This window comes from Alligator sinensis, unplaced genomic scaffold, assembly GCF_000455745.1.
Source record: "Alligator sinensis unplaced genomic scaffold, ASM45574v1 scaffold119_2, whole genome shotgun sequence".
NCBI classification, from domain to species: domain Eukaryota; kingdom Metazoa; phylum Chordata; order Crocodylia; family Alligatoridae; genus Alligator; species Alligator sinensis.
In genome coordinates this window covers 1,749,230-1,775,120 of record NW_005842242.1, presented here as the reverse complement: position 1 = coordinate 1,775,120, position 25,891 = coordinate 1,749,230, and the positions used below count along the sequence as shown (strand labels likewise).

Here is a 25,891-nt window from a genome sequence, read left to right as displayed (position 1 = left end):
AAGGGGGATTAGCTGCCCCAAACATGGAAGGGCTGCAAGGCAGCCTGGCCATGGGATTTTGGCAGCTGAAGCAGGGGGTGGGGAGTGGTGAAATAGGGAGTGGGGCTAGGGTTGGTGCAGGCACTTCACAGCCGGGGTGGGGCACAGGATTGAGCTACAGGCAGCGTGTCTGGGGGGCACAGCTCCTGTTGCTACGTGCACCCCAGGAGGCACAGGGGGCATGTGCCCCAGATCTGTGCTACGCAAAGGAGAGCTGGGGCTGGGGCTGGGGCTGGGGCTGTGCCATGCTGTGCTGTGCTTAGGGTGGTTGGCTGTGGCACTGGAAGGAGGGTTTATGGGGTTGGGGGGGCTGGAGCCACCCCAAAATTTGTCATAGGCCCCCCAACCTCCTCTTCCCAGCACCAGCACCACCCATCCCAAGCACAGCACAGCCAACCCCCCGCCAGGAAGAGCCAAGCCCCAGTCCACAACCTGCCCTCATCCCAAGCGCAGATCCCGGGGACACGGCCCCTGTACCCTCCCAGGGTGTGTGCAGGGAGAGAGCTGCCACCCCCTCCCCATGCTGGGAGTGCCCCAGACAAGCCACGCATGGCTCCGCCCCAGCTGTACAGGGCCTGCCCCTGCTCCAGCCCCACTCAGGTAGGACCCACACACTCCAGCCCCTGCTCCTGCCTGTGCCTCTGCCCCACTCTGTCCCTCACCGCTGGACCTCAATCTGCCCCCACCAGCCCTCTCCCCTCCTCCCACAGACTTACCTGCCTGGCGGGGGGAGGGCACACTCGCGCATAAATGCTCATGCTCAGCGCCCCCCCAAAACAATTTTTTCTCCCTCCGTCTACGATTATAAACCTCAATATTTGTTTTAAACAACCATTTACTTCTTGTGGAAAAGGGCAAAATCCTATCAGAGGCTTAGTTGACAGAGTCCATTCTACCAGGCATACCACCCCGCCCAGTAAACAACACATGACAACTGCACTAGATCTCTATTCTCAATCCTGTAAACGTCCTGATGCCATATCTCTCCTCTTGCTTTAGACCAGCTGTCTATCTTTGTTTAATTCATTACCTTTAAAGGCCATGAAAATGGGAAAGGAAAATGTGATTTACCTTTTCTGATCCGGATGATTCAGATTCCTATATACTCAAAGCATCCAAACACTCACTACACTCCATGCTCTTACTTCCTACCTGACTGGCTCTTATCACCTTCAAGGTTGTGTAAATATGTTTTAGCTGTTTTATTTATAATGTCATCAAGCCTGGCTTGTTACATTTGTTATTGGTTGCTGAGCTGAAATGTTTTTGTTTTTTCCTTTCTCCTGTGCCTTTGGGGGCTGTAGGAAAATGAAATACTGCTTCTCGCAAGCTGAACAAAAACAGTAAAAGGCCAGATTCTTCCACTGAGTTACTATGATATAAATTCAGAGTAACATCCATCATCTTACTGGATTCAGATAGAAAATGAATTTTGCCCTGAACGTCAAAATATCAATAGAGAAGAATATTAATAGAATTTAATTTTTATTCGCTATTCTGATGGGTAATGGGGCAAATCTCAAAAGTATGATGTGATTGAGGGAACGGTCCTTTGTATATTTCACAGCTGTAGTACACAGGCATTGAACAACACAAAACGTGTTTTTCAAAGGGAAAAGAAAAGAAAGGGATAGTTTTAACAAAGAAAATGATCCTTTATTTCTTGAAAAGTGAGTGGGTGCTGAACACTTCCCACTAATACCCCTCTAGAGATTACAAAGTATCATTTTTGGTAGATTAAGTACTATGTGCATTTAAGGATAGAGATAGCCGGTCTCTGATGCAGTGCCTATAATTCTGTTTTATTCTGTATACAGTCTCGTACTGCAATCATCACCACAGGACCAAGAGCCTTCTAGGAGTGCATTAAACAACTTGCCAGAGCATTGCAGCACTTGGTAAGACTATCTGGTTTTCTGAAGGAGTTTGTCTATAAGGTGCCACACTGCCCTGCCTTCTGCTTAACTTCAGATGAACATGGCTAGTTCCCTCACTTCATTAGTTAGTTAAATGAGCTGAGCTAGTGAAGAGGCTGAGCTAGTCAAGAAATAGTAGTTGCCTGAAATTAGTACAGGCTGTACTTTTTTCATTTCAGGGTACAAGGAGGAGGGACATTTTCCTGCTGGGACTGGATTTGCGATGAATCCCGATAGAACCTAGAAAACCCACCAACCTGCCTACGGGTATAAATGACCAGCTGACTACTATCCTCATCCCCTTGTCTGATCCTGTTGCACCTCTGGGTCTGTCCCTATTTCACTCAGCTCCAACCCACCCCCTTGGCAGCTCCTACTCCTGTGCCTGGCTCTACATTTGAGTGATGCTGTTTCCTTTCTTACTTGGGCACTAACAGCTGGAACTGTGATCCCATCTGCACATCTCCCATCCTGGTATCTGAAAGGTGATTGCGGCTGAAAGCTCGCAAAGAATTTTTTTCCAACTAATCAGTTGGTCTAATAAAAGATATCGCATCTCCCCAAAGAACTTTGCCTGCCTATTAGTCCTGTGTGAAGCGGCTAGTATTCATTTCAGATCCGGATTCGGCCAATTTCGGGGACAGTGATTCGATTCGGTGATTTGAATCACTGTCCCGAATTGATTCGGCCAAATTGTCGAATCAGCCAGGCCCATCCCCTCCAGCCCGAGCTCCTGGCTCTTTGGGGAAAAAAAGCCCTGACTCACTGGGTGCTGCCGGGTGGGGGGAGGCAATCCCTGCTGTCCCCAATGCCCCACACTGTGTGGGGGGCTCCGCATGAGCCCCTTGAGCCTGCTGGCAGGGGGCGATCCCCGCTGCCCCCTGCTGCCCTGAATTGCATGGGGAGGTTCTGCACGAGCCCCACAAAGCCCCAAGGCCACTGCAGAAGTGGTGAGTCCAGGGGCTTTTCTCCATTTTTTTTTTCTTAAAGGGCTGGAACTGGCCCAGGTGGGGCACCCATGTTAGGGCTGGGGGAGTGAGGGCTCATGGCAGAGCCCCTCATGCAGTGTAGGGTAGTGGGAGGCAGCAGGGATTGCCCCCCCCCCAGCAGCACCCAGTGAGCACCAGGGCTTTTCTTTAAAGGACCGGGAGCTGGGGCAGGCAGGCAGCCATGGGGGTCTGGGTGAGCGGAGAGGGTCAAGGGGGCTGGTCCCCTTCCCCTGCCCCTAGTACTTACCAGCTCAAAGTCCAGCTGCAGCTCCCTGCTGCAGCCACTGTGGACTGCCCGAATCAAAGCTCTACATTTGAGTGATCAAAGCTCTCTGAATCTTTTCCAAAGATTCAGAGAGCTTTGAATTGATTCAGACCTTTAAATTGGTCCCCTGATTCAATTTGGATTCAGAGATTCGGCCACCGAATAGGGCTGAATCTCCTCCAAATCAAACCACCACCCAAAGCTTCACAGAGCCCTACTGCCTATGTCCTTAGACCAATACGGCTACAACCAAAAACCCAGCATCCTGGTATCTGGCTCCATAGTGACCCTGAGCAGGCAGGAACAGCAAATGCAGAAGGAGTCCTGGACTCGTGATGGAACATGCTCAGTTGATGTGTGAGGTTGGTGCTTGTCAAGTCCCCGTGAAGCACAGAACCTACGTAGGGACAGAGCATGCTCAGTGCAACTAGAATCTTCCAAGAATGGTCCTGAACAGGTACACGCTCCAATTTTCAGGGCCTTATAACTTGGCTGAATTCGAGCTGCCTGCGCGGTATGTGACAGAAAATCTATTTTAGGAATGTTAACAGAGTTTTAACAATTTTATTTACACTTTCTTTCTCTATATCTTGCTCCATCTATAAAGCCAAACTTCCTAGTTACCACAAGTCCATCTCTAACTTTACCCAACTCAGAGGGTGCTATGGAAGCCTCTAAAAACTACTCGCTTTTTTAGACTTGAAGATTCGTTTGAAAGCTTGTTAACTCAGATCCTCCCAGAGCCAGAAGCAAGTGCTGCATGTCCCATTGTGAAGCTGGAAACCTCCTGTTTCAGCAGTACAGAGTTCCTGTTTATACCCCTGCAGGGTTGTGAGATAAGAGACTTTAAAGCTGCATTTTTTTTGTGTATATGAAAAAAAGCTAAGCAGTCAGTGGCCCAGGGCTGAATCTCACCTAAGCTGGGCCTTAGGCAGGTAGCATTTTTCTGACAGGTTTATTTAAAAAAAAAAAAAAGTAAATGTTTGAAATTTAAATTGCTTAAGGGGTCGGAATGGTAAAATAAGTCTGGGAATGATGGATTAGTGGCTAGAGGGCAGCTGCATGATAAATACCATCATCCTATGCATCTACCATCACTGTATTACATGGATACTAATGATCTGTATAGATATAGAGTATGCATGCACACTTCTGTGTACCTGGCTACAGAATATATTGGTCATAAAGCCAACTCAATCCATCGATGATTTATGTTTGAACTAATCATGAAACTACAGACTTACCTGCCGCTAAACAAAGTATGTAATTTTACTTTTACTCAGAAACCATTTTGCAGAAACTGGACTCCTTATTGCTAAGTTAATAGAAAAATTCCAATTGAACTCCACAAGATTTTTTTCTATTATGGCAAAATTACAGGGCTCCGTTTCATGAAAAATGAGTACTAAATTCTTCTGACAATTTCCTTAACTGAACTTAAATTCTATTCTAAGAATAGCCATGTGTGATTTTGATTTAATTCCTAGAAATGCACAGACTTGTGGCTGAACACAAGCTGCAACACAAGTCACTACATCAATATATACAGCATCATGGAGGACTTGAATTTGGGAAAGGGTCCATATGACCCAGGTAGGGTGAGATTCTGGCCCCACTGAATTCAATGAAGATTATGCCATTGTCTCCAGTGCCATCAAGGCTAAGTATAGACAGTCAAAAAGCCTGAGGCTGAATCGATTCAGTCCTTGCAGGTTAGTCTAAGGTGTAGAGATTACATTGAGAAACCAGGGAGCACTAGAGCATGGCTCTCTGGCACACAGCCAGCATGGTCTGTGTGTTCATTTCCTCTTCCTGCTGCCCCCAAGGTCTCTGGGATTTGCAGTCCACAATCACAACAACAGGACTCTGCAGGGTTGCTTATCACTTCTTCCTGCCTCCAGGTGCCTCTGGGATTTGTAGTCCACAGTTGCAGCCAGCAGTAACTTTCAGTAAGTTTAGCAGGGCACCTCTGTACTCAAGGGAAGGAGGGTTTAGCCAGGAGAAGGAGTGTTTAACCCCCGTCCCTGGCTCCTGCCCCCTCCCCCTTCTCTGTTGGTACAGAAAGCACAGCACAGCCCAACCCAGCCCAGGGCTAGAAAGCATGCTGGGATTGTGGGGGGACTCTGATTTAACTTAAAACAGAAAAGGATCTGGGACAGAAGTTTCATAAACTGGTTTGACCCAAATCAGTTAAGTCTGATACTACATTCAACCAGGGTTATCTTAAACCAGTTTCAGCCATTTTGAATCTGGTTGATGTGCACTGAACTTCAGTTCTCTTACTGGTTTAAACCAAATTCTGATGACTTAAACCAGTTTACATGTAACTTCTGTCCCTAGCCCAAGATTTCACTATTGATCTTGTCATGGATGCTAGGAGTGAGTAAGCCCACCTGTATCTGAAGTACATCCACATCACCTGAACAACTTAATTCTTTAAACCAGGAGAAACATATATCAAAGAAATTCCTACAGTTTTCCTCTTGGACACAAATACCATGAAAATAGCTGCTCTTGTCAGAGGAAGGAGTGTATACCACAACAGTACTACTAATAAGGATCATAATACTGCTACTGCTTTTCTCTGGACACAGCCAGTGATAATATTCTGGATTGGATCACTAGTTTAATTTGATATGGAAGTTCCTACAGCAAACCTGCATTCAGGTTTTGTGTTTTACAACTACAGCCTTGCGTTTGCTTACACAATAACAGTGGCCATGTGTATTATCTTCTATACTTACTGTCACACAAAGGCATTTCCTTCAGAGCAAATGAAAGTATTTTAGAATTTTATACTAATACTCTCTCTCAGGGGATCTCCCCAATTTCAAAGGAATATGAAGTGTTACCCACTCATTCCCCAGAGGCCCAGCCACCTCACACAGTATCCTTACATATGATATGCAGATCCCTAACAGTCAAGAAAATCTCCACCTCTTCCAGAGGCCTGTCTTCCTGTTCCAAAACCAGCATAATTTAAGTAATGACAAAGTGAATTATTATCAGTACCTACCTTCCACTATGCACAGAACTTGCGACTGATACATCCCATTGTTGTATTTCTCAAGAAGGACTGCAATATTGTTTAGTCAGTGACATGAAAAATGCTCCATATAATTTCACAGTTCAGAGCCATTCATTCCGAGTGCCGACACGGTTGAAAACATAATGTGAAATAATACTGCTTTGTGGGGGGGCAGGGAAGGGTCTAATTAGATTCCCCTTAAATGTTACATTCATTCTTATTAATCAAGAATTTGGAGCTCTTAAAGAAACATCAAGGAAGGTTTAAATTGGTTTCTTTGGCCTATTTGATTACATGAAAACACACACTCTCAAACCTATCATCTGTACTTTGAACAAGAACACAATAAATATGATTTATGCCTCCAAAATAGGGCAGACTGAAGATTTGAGGAAAATAACCCTTCTGACAGGTGTTGTTGGCAGCATCAGGGGCTGGGTTTGAATAGCTAGAGGGTCCTTCTTGAAACTAGCCACCCCTGCCTTATGAAGCCCAGAAGCAAGGATTTCTGGGATCACTTACTCAAGTGTCTTTTAAGGCATCAGTGAAGAGCTCTCTTTGCCTTGTAACGAGATCTTGTAGCAAGGTCCTTTCTGCAGCGTGATGTGGTCAGACGAGGAGGAGAAAGGGATGCCGCAAGTTCTGTTCCACTGCCCAACCCGTTTTGAGTAAAAGACTCAAAATATGTGAAAAATGGATGCTTTCTTTGTCCGTATGCACCAAAGGATTGTGGGGAGAGAACCCTTCCCCTCTGGAGCTTCAGTCCAGGGGTGAATGACTTCTGCAGATGAAGCACCTCTCCATCCATTTCTTCTCCTCTAGCATAACCCATTGCATTGACTAGTACAGACGATATGGATGGAGTCTCCTTGTACGCAGTGCTGCTCGGTCTAATCAGTCCAGCACTGTTCTTTGAAACCAAGAAATATCAATGATGTGCGAAGAACGCATTAATTCCCATCCAATGTGCATCATCCCATCAATTCTGGGATTCAGGAAGCACAAATCACATTAGCAACCCGACTGGTTTTCAGTGCTGCATGTTGTCACCCCTCGTCTGGCCTATTGATCACATTTGTATTCTGATGATTCTTCACATGTCTCTAGATGCTCAGAGCAGTCGCCTCCAATGTCTTTTGTATCAGTCCAGAGATAACTTAATAACTCCATGCTTGTTCTTATAATACAGTCAGTTGACTCCTGAGTCAGATCATCCATCCTATGACAAAGTAACAGGCAACGAGAGGTGCGTATAACGTCAAAGAGGTTCCTCAAATGGAGCTTCCTGCCAAGGTAGCCCAACAAAGGAAAGGTTTAGAGAGCTAAAGAACTTGAATGCAATGTGGGTCCTGTCCTAGAAGAGTCTTTGCTGCCATGCCTCATTGCTGCCAAAGTGGCTTTCAGCCACAGCCCTCTGCACCTTCTGAGAAGGTGACATGGAGGAGACCCAAAGCAGTCTTAACTCCTGCACTGGATCAACTTTGCTGGGATCTCTGCTGCGAGTCACAGTCACAAAGACTGCAACCTATTTCATGGTGGTTGTCATCCGTCCCTTACCCTTGGCTCAAGTCCCAAAGACCACCTGAACAAGAGCATCCACACAGCTTCAGAGAGTGAGGCAATGACGCTTTACATTCTGAGTATTTTTTGCCATGTCAAACACTTATTTCCTTTCTTGCAATAATTTAACGCACACACTCTTGCTTCTTACATGTCTAGGTTGGGGTTGAGACAACATCATCTTTTATCATCGTGTAGGAAAGAGACTCTCTTTTCTTCCTCAAAGAGCTTGCCTCCGACAGCTGGAGGAAATGCTTCTCCTGGGGGAGGCAGGCACTACTTTCCTCTTTTACAGCTCTAAAGTTGAGGCAGGGGTTGTGCATCCGAGGGGAAGGACGGACTGCTGCAGCTCGTCTCCTGATGGGTCAGGTTTTTCTCGTCCATAGTTTTCCTAGGACCTGATTTCCAGATTTGACAGAATTATTAGAATTCTTTCCAGCCTTATGACTCTACTTCAGTCATTTATTTTCTTCAGTCTGAGCTCACTAGGTTGCTCCTGCTACAGAGATCCCTGTGCCGGCTACTTCCTCCCAGTGAATTCAAAATTATGCGATCTATCCATGCGGTGCTGGCCAGCGCTCCCTAGCAGCAAATCATTTTCAGGACCCAATTTTCCCCTCAGCCCATTACAACCCCTCTGCCTTTCCCCTTCTATACACTTGGGCCACGGCAGCAGTGGTCTAAGAGTGCAATCAAGCAGATTAGATCCTGTTCAATAAGTATCCTCCAGTCTTGGTATGTTCACCCCTCTCCCCTTTTACGATCAACTTAAAGAGTTTGCTGCACAAGGCGAGAGCTGCATATTTATCCCACTACATAATATATGGACGATGCAACCCTGTTTGTTCATATACCATGATACAATGAACGTGCATTTTTCATTCAGTGTGTTTTTCTCTGTGTTGTAACCTTACTATAATTGCATCATAATACAGCGTGCTATATATCACATAGCAGTATACTACTCTAACGTTCTGGAGGAGGCTCTGTGAGAATCTGATGGCATATAAAATTGCAGGGTCCCCCTGGGCAGGAGAGAAATGGCAAGACTGTTCCTTTTAGAATAAGGCGATGCATGCCTTCTTTCTGTCACTGCCGGCAGTTCAAGTCCTCTCTTCTCCTCCCTGCCCCATCACAGCCTTTGGATCCCAGCTGGCTTTCCTGGAGGCAATACTTCACATTTCAGAGATTTCGGCAGGAAGGGGAGAACAGGAATAACTTGTTGCTCGGGGCAAGTTCCCTCTCTACCTGGCTTGCTTTGCTTTTTTTTATTGCACTCTCCAATATGTAGCAATTTCAGATCTAGTGATATGCTCCAGATTCCCAATGGGTGGATTCATGTAGGCCATAAATAAAACTGCCGAGCCAACTCAAGATGCTCTTGGGGGCAACTTACAATGAAACCCCCAGTGCTGCATGCTGAGAGCAAGACTCAGTCATTAATTTAAAACAACAGGAATATTTTTTTCTGTCTGCCCAAGGAAAACAAACCTCCCGATGGTAGGGTTCGGGCATAACCTCTTCAGATTCCAGGAGACACACTTAACAATGTCTGAGTGTATCACTTCTTATAACCATGCACTCTTACTATAAGACTTGCCATCCTTCTTTCATTAGATAGTTCTTCCCTAAAGTGATGGCAGTATATCCCAAAAACAAGTGTACTGACCCTTGCCTACAATAAAAAAGTGTCTTAAAAAAGACTCAGCACGCATCAGGGTATGCAAAATTAATCCCTTAAGTGTTCAAGAGGAATGTGCTTTGGAGTCTCATTGTTCTTTAGAGGGTGTTCAGATGCACTGTGGGGGAAAAAATAGCAGAATATGAAATGCATTTCTTGAATTAGTGTCATGATTCATGGCTTGATTGCATTAGCTGTAATACTGGTGATTGGCGGCAAAAATAGAAGTGACGGAAGTAAACTACTCCTTACCAAAATCTGCTGGGATTACCTTATGCTTGGAAGTAAGGAGAAGATCACTAAGCGTGTGAGCAGTTCTGTTGAGTAAAAATACTAATTTACAGGGCTTTACAATCTCATTCCATCTCTGCAAAGGTTAAAAACATACCAGGACACGCATTTTCACTGACAGCAGTGTAAAATCTGGAATAATGACATTGATGTAGTGGACACTGATTAAGCTGTAATAATATAACTTAAAATCTGATTGCTCATCCTTTTAGCCATTGCCCTTTCAACCATGACACCAAGGAATGTATTGTTGTCTTTAAATGAGTCCTTTTGAGATTTGCTGTTATTACATCCAGTCTGTTATTCAGGGAAGCAGCCGCATTGCCATGCATCAATGTTTTGCTCTAAGGATAATGACCTTTATAAGAAAAACAGTCTGTTTATCACTATATTTCAACATAGGCAGCTAATGTGGGATGATCAGCAAAGACTGACTATAATCCCAGGCTAGTACAAATCCACCGAAGTCCATGGATATACGCTAATTTTGGCAGCCTTGCCAGAATCAACCCTTAAGAGCATGATGCAGTCCCTTCCTAGCATCTGACAAAGATGGTTGTTGCCTATTAAAGTTCATGCCCCTCTGAACCAGTTAGTCTCCCTACCCTCAAATCTTAAGCCTGTAAATGTGTCAAATACATGAGAGAAAGGAGCTGACTTACAGCTGAATACAGCTCAGTCCTTCCCAATATGACAATGGACTGTCAACCACCCATTCAGGAATTACGGGCATTACATGTTATCAACTACACATGAGCTGCCAAAATGCATCGTTTCAATTTTCTTATGTAATTAGACATGCTCGAAATCCATAATACAAGGCTGTTGTTTTTTTTCTTGGAGATGTTAATATAGCATCCAGGCACATCACTTCCCAAGAATGAAAACTGCAATAATATATTTACATAAATAATTAAAAATCCTAGAGCACAGTAGGTAATAAAAATATATTGCTGGGATAAAACATGAAACCAGAGAGCATTGCTTTAATTAAAAATTACAAGTATATTGCCATAAACAACTTATTTACACTTAGTTAAAAGTCTAACTGTTATATCTCCTGCACTTGTTGAATCCAAAAAAGGAAAGAAATACCTACACTGATCTCTCCATGCAGACAAATTATTGAGGCCAGTAACTATGTTTAATTAAGATCTACTGTTAATAATGGATTTCAGAGAGTGAGGCTCTTCTTTTAATTTCCCAAGGTAGAAAATGTTATTAATTTTGGCCTTTAACTTCTCATTGACACGTACACTTGAAACTTCTGATTAAAATTTCAGAGGTGGGAAAGAGGCACCCAAAATTAAACTCTTAAATCTGGCACAGAAATAACAATGATCCCTGATTAAGAAATCAAATTTCAGAAACTTCATTACTGGTCTATTAATAAGTTGTTGGATTATAATTAATATGGGGGCTTCCGCATGTTTTTCTTCTTCCCAAAAGTTGGGAGTTGTAGGGGGAGTTGAATACTTTAGAAAAAATAGGTTAATATAGGTTAATGAATCTTAGAATTGCAATCCCACTTGAATTGGTTCCGTGGTTCTTGCCCAGTAAGCGCAGAAGGAAAATGTTTGCTTTCAGTTGCATACATCTGGTGAAAAACCATTGGATTCTTGCTTTGAGGGTCGGATCAAACCCCTCTACACCTACTGGATGCGTCTCCACAAACAATCATGGACTTTGGTTGAAATGAGTACAAACAACCTACACAGTCAAGAATACCTAAGAGCAGAACTGAGCTTGGAGCCTTCATTATATGCTTGGTTAACGAGAGCCTAAGACATTTGTTCCCAGTAAGCTGTCGATACCTCTAACAACTTCCCCTGAATGTTAACTTCATTAGATCAGAGAAGAATATAAAACCATGAAAGTGCATTGCTTAACTATGTACAGAGTGAGATCTGGACTGAAGTTACAAGGTTTTGATTCTCACAAATGCTTGAAGTTGTATTTTCCTGGGTAGTATATTTTTGCCAGCTTGCTTGAGCTTTTAAGTGAATTCCATTCTCAGGCTGCAAAAACACTTCAAGCTGAAGAATAAGAAGGAAAACTGCCTCAACACTGCAGATGCCTATAGGAACGGTTACAAGGCAAGCTACGTTTTTCACCAAGATAAGTCATTTGAATCTGATTCAGACAGTGTTCAAAGAACAGACCGAATCTGGATTTGGACCATGGCATTGAAATCTTTCTTTACCTTATAGTCATGGTTTCTGGAATGCAGCTGTGATATTTTATGCAATAGCAGAACACTTTGCCAGTAGCTAGTGGCACCCTCTCATTGTTGATAAAACAAATGGAAAATATCTTCTTGGCCTTCAGTGGATTCATATTTTGGCTGCAAAAGGCTGAAAGCAAAGGAGGGAGGCATGGACAAAGCCCCTCTTACTTTTCTGCGCACAAACATTTTCCAACATGAAACAACGGACCCAATTCACGGCGGGGTCCTGACATGCCTCGCTGCACGCGCGCATCACAACGTGACTTGCTCCCATGCATTATGGTTTAGTGCCCGTGCATTTTGCCTTCAAAAATTGACCTTAATGTACTAGTACCTCCTCTGGGGAGAACTTACAGAGCACAGCAACATCCAGCACATAGGAATCTGACGGATACGTAATCTCCATGAGAGAGATCTGGCAGGATCCTAAGCCATTATAAACCAATATATACCCCAACTTCTCAAAATGCATCCAACTGCAGTCATTTAGTGGGGAGTATTTCTTGCCAATTCCATACAGTGATCAGTTTTAGCCCCAGCATGTTTAATTTTACACTAGCTGAATTGCAAATTAGTCATATAAATATCTAATTCTTTGAATATTACTGTCAATATTTGGCAGCAGTAAATGCCACAGCTTAACTACTGCCTGAAACACAGTTCTTTTTTTCTGTGTTAAGGGTTAAGCTTTTATACTTTGTGCTTTCTTGTCCCTGTTTCAGAGGGGATATGAGAGTCAGATTAGCCTTTTCGATTTAATTCCCTACTTTTTATACTTCCATTATTTCCCCGTTTGTTCTTTTTTTCCTGACAAAACTAACAGTCCTTGATCTTTTTACATATTTCCTTCCACAGAATCACTCTCCATTCCCAACCAACACTAAATCATTGCGGCGTTTGGTTTTTGCACAATCAGCATGAGAGAGGAAAACCTTTTTTTTTTTTGTAAAAGAATACAACTTCTTGGCAATGCAGATAATGTTCACATTATGCTTTCAGTTCCAGGAAACTTTTATTTAGTTTGTATTATTCAAGATTTCAGGGCTCCTTTGCAGCACGGTTGTGACTAGTGCTAGATTGCAAAAGGAGTTCTGCTATTTGGCTAGCTGCAATGAATACTTGAAAATCAAACCGGTCTTTTCAATGATTCACTAATCTCTCTTCCAGTTTGCATTCCCAACATAATCGTTACCAATCTGGCATAATCAGCAATTCTGCTTGACAAATGCAAGGAGCAGATTCTGGATTATAAGAACAAATTCCTGCATGGTTTCTTTAACCAATTTCACACATGCTCTTTACTCTCTTGGGGCACCTCTCCTAGCAGTATGTGATCAAATGTTGCAAATAATTAATAAGCCCTTTTTATAAAAAAAAACAAACCCACAGCTCCCATGAACATTGTTAAAATTGTTGATAGCTTTGTTCCTGCATATACTAAAATTTGATATCAACGCCCAAGAGAATAAGGGACTTTTATCCCTATATGAGCCAGGTTTTAGATCATGAGCCCGACTGTCATATTGCTGCATTTGACACATGAAAGAGATTCCACAGCCCTTGTCCATCCATCAACAGAAATCTGTGGCTATACCAAATAAAATAAGAATTCCCTGGAGCAAGGGCTAAAATGACAATGAATGGACAAAATGTGCATTCAATAAATAAATACATTTATAAAACAGGGAAAATGACATCTGTTAAGAGTCTTCCCTCAGATAAACTGATCTTTAAATGGCAGAGCTCACAGGTACTCCTGATAGAGAAAAAAAATGAAATATTCATGCTCTATTAACTAGATGTTTTTGAGGTGATGCTGGGAATGGAATTTTCTAATTATATGCCGTACCTTTCTTCCCCCGCCATTACATTTTGAACACTCTTACAGGTCTAAATTCACCTTCACATCATTTTAACCCGTGACTGTCAGTCTGGCCCTTTGCAATGGCATGCTGCTCTACACTTGCTATGTGCACAGAATGCCATTACTGTCAACGGCATTCTCGGTCGGGCAGCTGTATGGGCCTAACCTTCCTGAAGAAGCGCCCACTCGCTAATACACCATCCCTGCAATGAGGAAGACATCTAACCATGGGAGATCCTGCGTGAAGAACTTGACTCCCTGCCTTGCAATGCTTGAGCACCCAAATTCTAGATGACTTCAAATGGAGAGTAACCAGGCTGAGACTCCATTGTATGACCAAGCTTGACCAAGGCCTCGCTGGTCCCACTTAGGAAAAAAAACAAACAAATAAAAGGGCAAAAATAAGAGGCTGCTAAATCTCGATGAAATGAATGAAGCAAAATAGCAGTCTTCCTTCATGAAGAATGGCGTTTGCACCCTCGTGCAGCGAGGATACGGGAGAAGAGTCATAGCCTGCAAGAATCTAGCGAGAAAAAAAGGAGCACAACTCTTGAGACTCCCTCTGGGGGATTCTGGGGAAGGAAAATGCACAGAGTGGTGGCTCTCTGGGGCTGCTACATACCCCCTCTCTCCAGTCCTCAGTGTCTCACCATTTGGCTTCCCTGTAATGAGACTCCTTAGAGTACATAATTAGGGCCCTACCGAATTCATGGCAGAAAGGGGGTGCTCTGCGGCATCTTTAATCTCGCAGGTTTCCCCGTGTGCCGCCCCACCGCTGATTGGTGGAGGGGCCCCGCCGCTTGCTCCTGATTGACAGGAAGGCAAAAACTGTGGTGTTAATTATGGTGCTGTTTTTGCCTCCTGCCACTGATTGGCGAGGGGCCCCGGCAGCACCCGTGGCTTGCTGCTGACTGGTGGGGAGGTAAAAACGGTACCGTATTTAAAACCGTTGGTTTCTCTTCCCTGTTCATCAGGAGCAAGCCACAAATGTGGCCCTTCCTCTAATCAGTGCAGAGGGGAACCCACAAAATTAAAAGAGCTGCAGCACACTCCACTTCTGCCATGAATTCGGTAGGGCCCTCTACATAACGCAGCCTCTGGTCCACCTCGCAGCTGCACAGCTTCACCGAACCCAATTTGTCTCTCTGCACTAGCTCAGGTGGAGGGAGCAACAGCCCCAAGCAAGTGACTGAAGCTCTTTCTCTGCTATGAAGAAAGGTGAAGTTAACATTCTGGCAGAGAAGATGCAATTTCGAGACTGACATCGCTGCACGAGTGGTGTGCTCATTCTAAATTTTCATCCAAACCACCAGAGACATCAGGTGCTGTTTTTAACTGTGAAAATTATCCGCTTTTGGATTGGGGAAAAACAATGTTTCTCTCTCCGCAACACTGTTCTAGGAAGCAAAAGTGCTGGTAAAGCATAATAAGCTCCTTGCTATAGTCTCGAGAGATTCAGAGAAGGAACATGGCACTCACATGTCAGAAAACAGTTTTATAATTATAGTAATCTCGGGCATTTGTTAAACTTAATACCCGACACTGTTCCTCAGAGTGCAAGTGCATTAATATTTTTGCAGTACGGAAGACATCCTTTCCTTGTATTGTTCTGAACCTGAACCACAATAAAGTGCAATAGATAATGCCAAAAGTGTGGTCAAGCACCATGTATTACCCTGTTGTACTTGAATCTGGGTGGCCAATAATTATTTCACTTTATGAGGTGACATCAGAAGCAAACATAAACCGAGTATGCAAAACTGAGGAACCATTCTCAGAAGCTGGTTTAGAAATGTTTATTTTTGTCCCCCTGACTTCATAAAGGTGGGGGAACCAGTTTGAAAACAGAATCACCTAAAGGTGCTTTACTCTATCATGTCATTCCTTGGAAAACTACTGTCACCTGCCTAATGCAAACTCTTTTTCTTTGTCATTTTGAAGCTCTTCATTACAGGAGAAAAAAAAACTTCACTCCTAATTACCCAGATCCCAAACACGTTTAATTTAATTTTGCGCAAATGGCCAAGTGCCATAGGCACAACAATCACTTGTAGTCCCTATTCTGTAGGCTTAGGTTAGAGAACATTGTACTCACCTAATAGTTTGATGCTGCAAGGTATCTGGATCTGTGGCGTTCACTGTTAGTACAACGCTGCCAATGGGGATGTTTTCTTGTTTGGTCACTGTCATTGGGTTTGGGTGGAAAACGGGGCCTTCATTTACATCTTCAACCGTGATCTGAACTGTAGCTGTGGAACTGGGGCCATAGGCTATGTCTGGAACGAGTGGGTCTTCATTTTCTACTTTGATCAGCAGCGTGTGAAATGCTGAGATCTCATAGTCTAAAGGCTGAAAGGCAAGTCAAAACATTGAAGCATGAGATAAATTAAAAAAAAAAAAATTAACATTACCTCCCCTCTGCTGAGTTCCCAAGTGACAGAATTAGCCACAAAAGGGACAGCATCTCTTGTACCAGCACTGGTTACATCTCGATGCCTGGCTGAAGTTCAGCAGTTGACATGATGATAATTACAAGTTACAGGAAAGAGTATTAAAGAGGCACATAAAAAACTGCCATTTACTCGGTCAGACAATTGATCCAGCTAGCTCAGTATTTTGTCTCTCACAGTGACAGAGGGTGGATACTGTGAGGGGTGGGTGAACGGAGCAAGTCCAGAATTTTCTGCTCCCTGCTTCTCTCCCACCGCAATAACAAAGGAGAGAAGAAAAACGGGTTGCATTTAATTATTATCCATGTTATCCTTTCTGCTGGCTGATCTGAACTGCTCTGACTCTCTGAGATAGACCTGATAACCCACAGTTGTGCTTAGGTTAAGAGTAAGCACATTATTCAATTGGAAGACTATTCCTACCTCCTTAGGTGGAATGTATGGGCGAAGTAACACATTACACTCAGACCTTAGTAAGGGCACTTAAAATGTGAGCATCTGCAAGTTAAAGCTTGTTAGCTCATGCTAAGTGCACTCTGAGCATCTCAAATTATGCCACTTCAGGTGAGGGTTAACTCTGGGCTGTGCTACCTAATTTGTTATAGGAAAACTTCAAGTCTGCTTCACAGAGATAAAATGAGCAGCTTGAAGTCTTCAAGCACCCCAGGATGCATTGCTTCTAGCCTCCCCACCCCACCCCAGCCCAGCCCACCCAGAGCAAGGATAAAGCCCAAGTGTCCTGGCTTCTAGCCACACCCCTGCTTGCCAGCCCTCTAGTGGTAAAGCAGAGCAGTGCAGGCAAGAAACCGTACTGACCCATAACGTCTAAGGGATCAACATGTTCTAACTTTAACACTAACGACTATTACCATTGCACAGATTTAGTTAACTATTAACATTGTAGCCATTTAGTTATCACTTATTAACATTATAGCTATTTAGCTATCGCCTATTAACACTGCACAGATTTAGTATGGTCCAAAGTGTTACGTGTAACTTCACCCTAACTATACCAATCTCTGGGCTGCAAGGGAAGCCATTCCTTTTGAGCTCTGCCCTGTCTACTGCAAAGATATTCACTGCACAGGTAGAAATACAGCTAATGGGAAAATTTCAATCCATACTCTCTCAGTAGAAAATACTGCCTTCAGACATAACTTTCTTTTCACAAGTGACTCTTGTCATTTTTTTTCTTCTTCTGGACATCAAAAAAAATCCTGAAAACTAAAAAATGTTTATCTTAAAATTTCAGTTCAAGATTTCTGTTTTGTGTGTGTGGGTTTTTTGTGGGTTTTTTTTTTTTTAGGGTGGGGGGGTGGGGTTGGACAAATAATTAAATGTCCCACATATGGGAAGGAGAGAAGGTTTGCCAAGCATCTCTTCCCTCACCCAGGGCTACTTTCAAAAGAAAGGGAGATATTGGTAAAATTTCTAAAGTGAAGAGGAGCTAATTAACTAGTGCCATATTTTTGAGAAGCTTATTCCAGTGGTTGCACCTTTTCATGCGTCAAAGATCTGCTGGATACACTGTGCAGCTATAATATAGTATAAAGGCAAATAGTTCTTACTTTGACAACAGAGAGCATTCCCTCATTAGTCTGTGGATTGGTATGGATTTCAAAACTCTGCCCTGGGTTTCCATTGATAATGGTATAAACAGCTCTCCAGGCCCCTGTTGCTGGATCATCCTCATCCTGAACAGTTACATTCACAATCACTCCTGTAACACCTTCCTTTACCGTAGCTTGGAACTAAAAAAAGAAAGCAAACAGATAATAACTGTTAGTATTTTAACTAATGACCACAAACGAAAAATCACTGTGTGAGCCAGCATTAATTATTTACTGCATCTAAAGGAAGATGTAATCCTTGCGCATAACGGGATCTTGTCGTCTGTAGATAATGCATTCCCACAACATGATGTGCAAGTTATTGTACTGCTACTGCACCATTTCTGATATACTGCAGATAAGTAACAATGCAATAGAAAACAGCCTTTGAAATCTTTTCAATGAGAAGGGGGGGGGGAAAAAACATCTGGAAGATGAATTCATAGGAAAGTGAATCTGGGCAATACGTCCTGGAGTACAACATCCTGGAAAAGGAAATATTTTTCAAAGCTGATCAAACAAAAAGGGAGGTTTTGTTTAATATATTTCTTTCTTTTTTCACTCTCCTCTCCTCTTTTTAATTGCTTTCTAGGGGTATGAATGAATAAAACAGTTGACTCACAATATGCCCCTATAGGCTGGCCCCCTGTCCTTCAGCCTGGACTGCAATGGCTAGCTGTCCTCCTGCCCTCTCCACAGTCCTACATCAGTCTCATGCATCATACATGGTACCCAACAGATCCTTCACAGATTAAATACTTATTGTTGGTGTTCGCTCTGGCCTTTTCCATCACACTCTGCACACCTTTATGCAGCTTTATGCTGCTCCACTCCAGCAGCCTCTTGGGCCTTCTGTTAGGTTCAGTGGCCCATTGATGCTCTTTCTGCCTCTTTGCTGGGAACTTCCCATGGTACCTCCATACTTGGGATCCCTGACTTGTTACCTTCTTCCTTAGGGCTAAAGGGGTGTAACCTGACATGGGAGGGCCCACACTCTTAAGGGGCCATCCACACAGTGGTACCCAATCATCTTAATAATGGGGAAAGGAGACTATATGGCAGACTCTGCCCTTTTTTCCTTACTAGAATAGTCTTTGGGATAAAATAATTTGAGCTCATATTATTACTACAGGCAGTCCTCAGACTTACAACACAACTGGTTCCTGAAAACCGCGTCTTAAGTTGAAACGTTGTAACTCGGAACCAATTTTCTCATAAGAAACAATGTTATAAATGGGGGATTGGTTCCTGAACCAAGGCCCAATACCCTATTTTCACCAAAAAATACCCCAGAATTTTGTACTCGATCAATTATAGATGAGTAATATAGCTACATTAATATATTTATATTGTAAATAGCAATCCTATTGATTTGGAAGGACTCCTTTCAGGTGACTTTGCTGGACTTTTTGATGGGTTCTTGGCTGGAGTCTTCTCAGGAGTCTTGGCTGCAGGTTCTTCTGGAGTTGTGTCTGCTTTCTTAAAGAAAGTGTCCAAGGAAGTTTTGACAGATGTTCTCCAGGGAGATGGGCGATGCAGCGAACTTGTTCGCTGGCATGGCATTGCATAGGATCAAGCGTTGTAAGTCGAAACTGGCATTGTACAGTTGAAACAGGGTGCCAATTTATAAACATTGTAAATGTGAAATGTTGTAACTCGAAACATTGTAAATCGAGGACTGCCTGTACTTAGTTCTCCTAACTATCACATCAACATTAAGATTTCTGTTCAGTAGAAAAAGGGGTCATATCCATATGGGAAGTCTGCTGTATTACTGCAAGAGTGTAGGGTCAAGTAGTCTGATCCTACATGGGTATAATCTACCTGCTTTTTGTCTACACAGTGTATTAATGATAGAGTCACTTAAATATATGAAAAGATGAGGTCAAGCACTGAGGTTGAGACTCCTCACTTCTCAAGCACCTGCAGGTAGGGTATTGAAAAAGTTGTATGCTAATTTAATTAAATGCACCTCTTGACTCTGCAGGAGAATAAGCAGTATTACACCCATTTGGTGGATGGATATAGTGAGACCCTGAGAGACTAAAGGCCTGATCTTCAGAAGAACTGAACAGTTGCAGCTCCATTTTAGTTAACTGAGAGCTGTGAAATCTCAGTACCTCCCAGGCTTAGACCCTCTCAGGTCTGACTGTGCATACTTTTGGTTGCAAGTTGCCCTTTTTTCACCACTACCATCCTGTTGTCCTAAGTATCTTGCTTGTGGCTACCCTACCAGTAGCAGTGCTAGGAATACAAACCTGTTACAGAATGCATCCATTTTGCATTTGCAATGGGCTTCAAGACTTTTGCCCAAGGGGAAGCAACTAGATGCCCTTTGCTCTAATTTATAGCAAACCCTCCTACCCCTGAACATTATAGAAACATTTGTGAGGTTGCAGAATCCACGACATTAAACAAGACTGAAATTGTATAATGTCCTCTTATTACCACACAGACCTTGCACTCTGGTTACATGGTAGGGTCTATCTGTTTCCTGCTTCTAACATATAAAAGAGGTAACTACGTCTTTTTCCCCCCGTCTTTGGTTATCTCTCTTTCATTTCTTCCAACAGACTTGACTTATGTTCTCAAGCCCTTTTTCAATGTAGTGGCAGAATTTAAGTGTATGCATTAATGTTCCTTCATTTCAAGCTTTCCAGCTCCAGACCTGATTTTCTAAGAGGGGTGACATTATTGATTGGCTTTTTCTATCTTCTTTGGTATATTTGACAAGGAATTTAAAAGCTCTTTTGATTTTGGTAGTTTATATATAATGGGTTGTTATTGAGCTTCAGTTCAGGCAGATCATTAAGCTCATTTGCAGTTTAATTAACCTCAAACAATACTATAACAATATGTTAACTTGCCTTCACACAGATCAAAAGAAAATACTATATTAAGAACCTCAGATGTAAGGTTGACTCCCAAGGAGGTGCTCCATCTCACGTAGAAAAACACTGTAACTCATAAAACACATTTGTGCAGAACCCTGACTTGGAAAGAATGCAAACTTTTTTTTGGTGACATTTAGAGTCCATATCTCAGATGCAATAGGTTGCTGTTACTCCTCTTAAAATAAGCCTTTTGCTCTCAGTCCTATGATGAGGGAATTATTGATTTGTTTAATTATCATTAGTGATTCCTCTCCCATCTGCTGATATTTGACTTTTGCAAAATAAAAAGCCTGGCTGCACATATAAATACATTGCAAGTGGACAAAGAAGCAATGGGACACTTGTACCATGGTCTGGCTAAATACCCTTTTATCTGAGAATAGTACTCAGCGGGGTTATCCCTCACAAACAACCCTAGCAGGGTTGTTCTGGGGGGGGCAACCTGTGGCACGGGTAGCCTCTGTGTGTGACATGCAGCACATCGGAGGTGCGGGAGGGCAATAAGCAGCACAGTGGCAGATAACGCAGAGAGCAGAATGCAGAGTATCAGGTCAGGCAAGGAGAAGAAAGCTGAGCAGCAGTTTGGGTAACGGGAAGGGAACGGAGTGGTATTCGGAGACAATGCGGGGCTAATTTGTGGCCTGCCTGCCAAAAAGTTTGGCCCCACTATTCTAGTGTAATCTTCAAGCACTGCCTGTAGATCAAATAACTAGAAATGAGAAGGTAGATGTGAAGGCAATGCTCCTTCTCCATCCCTGAGACTGACCTTGGGATCATGACTTGAAGCCAGAGTCCCAGGTCTGGGGACAGGAGAGCTGAGGGAAGCCACAAACCGGGCTCCCCTCGCCTTGCATTGCCAAGGCAAACCTTTGAGCTAAAAGGACCTCAGTCAAATGCATCCTAATCCAACTTTCACACCAGAATCTGATGAAGTTGTGTCAGTTATAATTTAACTGCCCCAAACCAGAAGTCCTGGAGATTGGGCAGAAAGCAAAAACCCATCTGGTAGCCTGCCAGTTTTGTCTCATGGGGGGAAAAGACCTCTCTTCCAGCCCCCAAAACTGTTTAGTAGATCAATTGGTGGCACTGAAGAGACCCAGGAAGTAAGCTAAGGATGGGAAGCATGAGGCTGCAAGGGGTCCAAAATGGCTATTAGCTTATCTAGGAAACAGTGGCCACTCCTCTGGCTCCAGTTCTTTTAAGTTCAAATCACCTTGCTCCACTGACAACAAGTATAATATCAGGGGCATACATCAGGGCGTGGGAGAGCAACTATTCACCAAGGCCCCCCAGGCAAGGACAAGAAACAATGGGCACAAACTGATTGAAGATAACTTCAGGTTAGGCATAAGGAAAAACTTTATTGAAGTCAAGTGCCGAGGGTTTGGAACAGACCCCCCCCCTCCCCCCCAAAGTGGTACAGTCACCCACCCCAGGCGATCTTCAAAAAGTGGCTTGATGCACATCTTGCTGGGGTCATCTGACCCTAGTAGTCTTTCCTGCCCGAGTGCAGGGGGGCTGGACCCGATGATCTGTAAGGTCCCTTCCAGCTCTTAACATCTACGAAATCTCCTAACTGAGGATGATTCACTTTGGTACTCTACACTCTTAATCACTCCTTATTCACTCTCAGTGGTCTGCATTGCTAACCTATTGGCATTGAAGCAAGGGCACTCAGACCTGCCGTGGCCAGAAACCTGCAGAGTTTATGATACCTGAAGATCAAGGAGCTGCTAAAATCTGCTGGCAAAGGCAAGAGCACTGGCTTCGATAACTTCAACCTCAATGTTACATTAACTGCAGGTGGGTCACGATGGCTTGAAAATGGACAAAAAAACCAAGTGTGGCTGTTTGAAGCTGTCTGAAGTGTCTGACTTAATCTCAGGGAAATGGGTTAGGGAGCAGAGTGAATTGAAACATGGCTCTAATTTCTCATCTGGACACTTTGTGCACTCCATCATCTATCTATGTGAGAGTACGAGGGCTGAATTCCGACTATAAAAAAGAAATGCTGTATCTGTTGTAGAGAGGTCAACCTCTTGTGTTAGCCTAAGCTCTGTAGGCCACTTTGAAATTAAAAGGAGGCTTCCCAATATCTAAAAAAAATGCTGCATTAACAATGGTTCCCCTTAAAAACCTTAAGTGAAAAGAGTGATTAAAAACCACACATGAACTCGAACTCCCACTAGTTTTGTCAATGGAGAAAATAAAGCAAAGGAAAGGCTAGGCGCATCATATATCAAAGTGACAGATTTACCTTTTTCAGGCAGGGTGCTAACCTGGAAAAAGCTGCTCCAGTGTTCAGAACAAACACAGTGGCTAGCGTGTATGATTAGATTCTGAATTAATTGATTTTATTCGTTTTAAATATCTGCGCACTTCCAGAGCGCTGTTATAAATTTCAGAATAAAACTGATGAATTCAGAACTTTATTTAAACTGCTGTCATCAGCACCCACAGAAAATCATCATCACTGAGAAGCAGAACATCTTCAGCCAGATTCATAGCTGGCATGTAAAGACAGAGGAAATATGAGCTCGTTTACAACCGCTGAGGACTTGGATCTCACTCAAAAGAGTGCCTCATTTATGGCTGTCATCATATATACTGCCTCGTTCCCTTGCTATTCACCAGGACTCCACCGTGATAGAGGCTGTATAAATACAAAACAAAACAAATGTCCCTGACCCCAAGGACTACAAATGGATATGGGCAGACTGTTTTAGGGGTAGGAGGGGTACAGGGAAATGGCTAGACAATATTGGTCAAGGTGGTTTTGGCACATCAGCCACCCAACTGTAGGTTTCTTAGCAAAGGAAATCCCAAGATGGGTCTGGTGGAGAACTCTAGGACAGCTTTGCAATGTTCATGGAGAGGTCCTTGCCATTCAGAGTTGGAGAGGTGCTCTTCTGACAATTTAGATAGTGGATAACGGAGACTGGCAGCATGGCCAGGCAGATAGTTGAAGTCAAACTGTCAATATGGAATGAGAGATTGCAATCTGGGTAGGGATAAGATGGCTTTAGACAGCCCCAAGCAGGGACTGAAGAGTCCTCTGTGTTTTGCCCACACAGCAGATGACTTGTACTAGCTTGCCTAGTGAGGACCTGGGTTACTGTCCTGGTTGCCTGCCCCTAAAATCAGTTTTGAATGGGTTAGGCCCTGAGGTACCTTTAAAGTGAAGACCAGAAACTTACATTTCATGTGACAGAGAACAGGAGAGAGGCAAAGCACAGTTTGTAAGGACTGTGTGGAGTAAGTTTGTTGAAGTGAGCTCAAACCAGAAATTCAAACCCAGTCTCCTTGCCTGGCTCCATGTTCCAGGAAAAGAAATAACCAGTAAATTGCAAAGTTTTTTCCAAGCTTGAAAAATAATGTTACTGATGTGGAGCAGTCTCAGACTGCAGACATCTCTTGGGAGAGTGTCCTCACTGGGGGCGCTGAAATCTAAAGAAACCAGATCATGGGACAATAAATCTAAATAGAAACCCAAAGTGCACTCCCCACTCAACAGTAAAAAACTTGCCTTCAACTACTCGGCTACCTGCAAATTGCATTCTCAACCAACGTGTTCCAGTAAGGGCCAAGGTTTTACCCTGCATGCGTCTGTATAGGGCAAAATAATTAATGTACTTCACAGTCTTGGGAAACCCTGGTGACTAGTGCCCAGCAGTCAGTATTAACACGGAGAAATAACCTTAATGTCTTATGACACCACTGAGCAAATTCTGCCTTACACTGAGACACTCGTCCAACCCAAAATTAAAGAGCAGCAATGAGCAGCAAGTGCAATGGGAGAAAAACGTGCTTAGGATTGATGATCAGCCCCCCCATGGCTCATTAAGATTCTACATGCTGTGATCCCCAGTCGAGAACAACCAAATTAAAACTTCAAGTCAGTTTGCATTAATCAGGCCACCATTCCAGCTGAAGGTGTTTTGTGCATTACCGTCATGGTGTTTGTTTTCCCTTTGCTATATCACAGGTGATGAAAAATGAAGTACAGTAATTCACACACTACTATTAGAGGCTACATAGAAAGCTCCCAGATGCCAGGTCTATCTACTCTACTTCTCCTGGCCCTGGAGAGACCCCTCCACATCCCTTTTTTCCTTCTATTTTCTTTACAACGCGAGTGCAAAGTACAAAGGTTCTTGCAAGTCAAACAGGTTCTCACAGTCGACAAATGCACAGATAACATTTGAAAAACAAAAAGCCCAATTAAGAGTGACTATTAAATGGTTCACAAGAGCCATGTGCATACAGTATTTGTGTGTTTATTTGGTAAGAGGACAACATATTTCCTATGAGATTATACCTGCAATTCCCCCAAGGACAAATGGAGTTTTAATGTGATCATATCAGCTTTCATTCCCAAAGAAGCCTGCAATGAGAATCTCATAAATGTCAGAAACTGACATTTAAGGTGGAATTCACTTTGACACAAACTAGACTTCCTGGTCAATAATAAGCCGAATAAACTGACATTAGGATCTCATCAGGATTTCCAAGCTAGGGCAGGTCTAGGCCTGGGTGGAAACAGTCAAGGAAGATGGTGCTATGTGAAGTAGCAATGATAATTCTTCAGATCCCTCTTTCTCCAAAGTCCTTAAGGCTAAGTACAGACAGACAAAAAGCCCAAGGCTGAATTGATTCAATCTTCGCAGGGCAGTCTAAACTGTGTAGACTGAACTGATAAGCAAGTGAACAGACATTCACTTTTGATTCCAGAAATGTGGCCACATCTCTGCAGTGGGCCAGGCCAGAAGCTGGGGAATGCTAGAGCATGCCTCCCTGCTCGGCTGGAGCAGACGGCTTGGGCCAAGGCTAGCCCACCCACCCTGCAAGGAGGTGGGTTACAGGGGAGGTGAAAAGCCTTCTGAGATGGTGGGGGACTGTGAGTTCATTTGAATCTGGAAGGGATCTGGGACAGCAATTCAATAAACCGATTTAACCTAAATCAGTTAGTTTTCATAGTTGGTAGGGTAGGAAGGGACCTGAGTAGATCATCAAGTCCGACCCCCTGCCACGGCAGGAAAGAGTACTGGGGTCAAACGACCCCGGCAAGGTGTTCATC

At 43.4% G+C, this 25,891-nt stretch overlaps 1 protein-coding gene across 1 annotated transcript in view; it reads right to left on the bottom strand.

Moving 5' to 3' along the window:
- The window catches only part of CDH13 (cadherin 13), a 744,241-nt gene that overhangs the window by 62,675 nt on the left and 655,675 nt on the right, over positions 1-25,891 (bottom strand). The window contains exons 9-10 of the mRNA XM_006027433.3: positions 17,879-18,061; positions 15,956-16,209 (exon numbers count right to left, since the gene is read on the bottom strand). Coding sequence (XP_006027495.1) covers positions 15,956-16,209; positions 17,879-18,061 — 437 coding nt within the window. The remainder of the gene's footprint in view (positions 1-15,955; positions 16,210-17,878; positions 18,062-25,891) is intronic.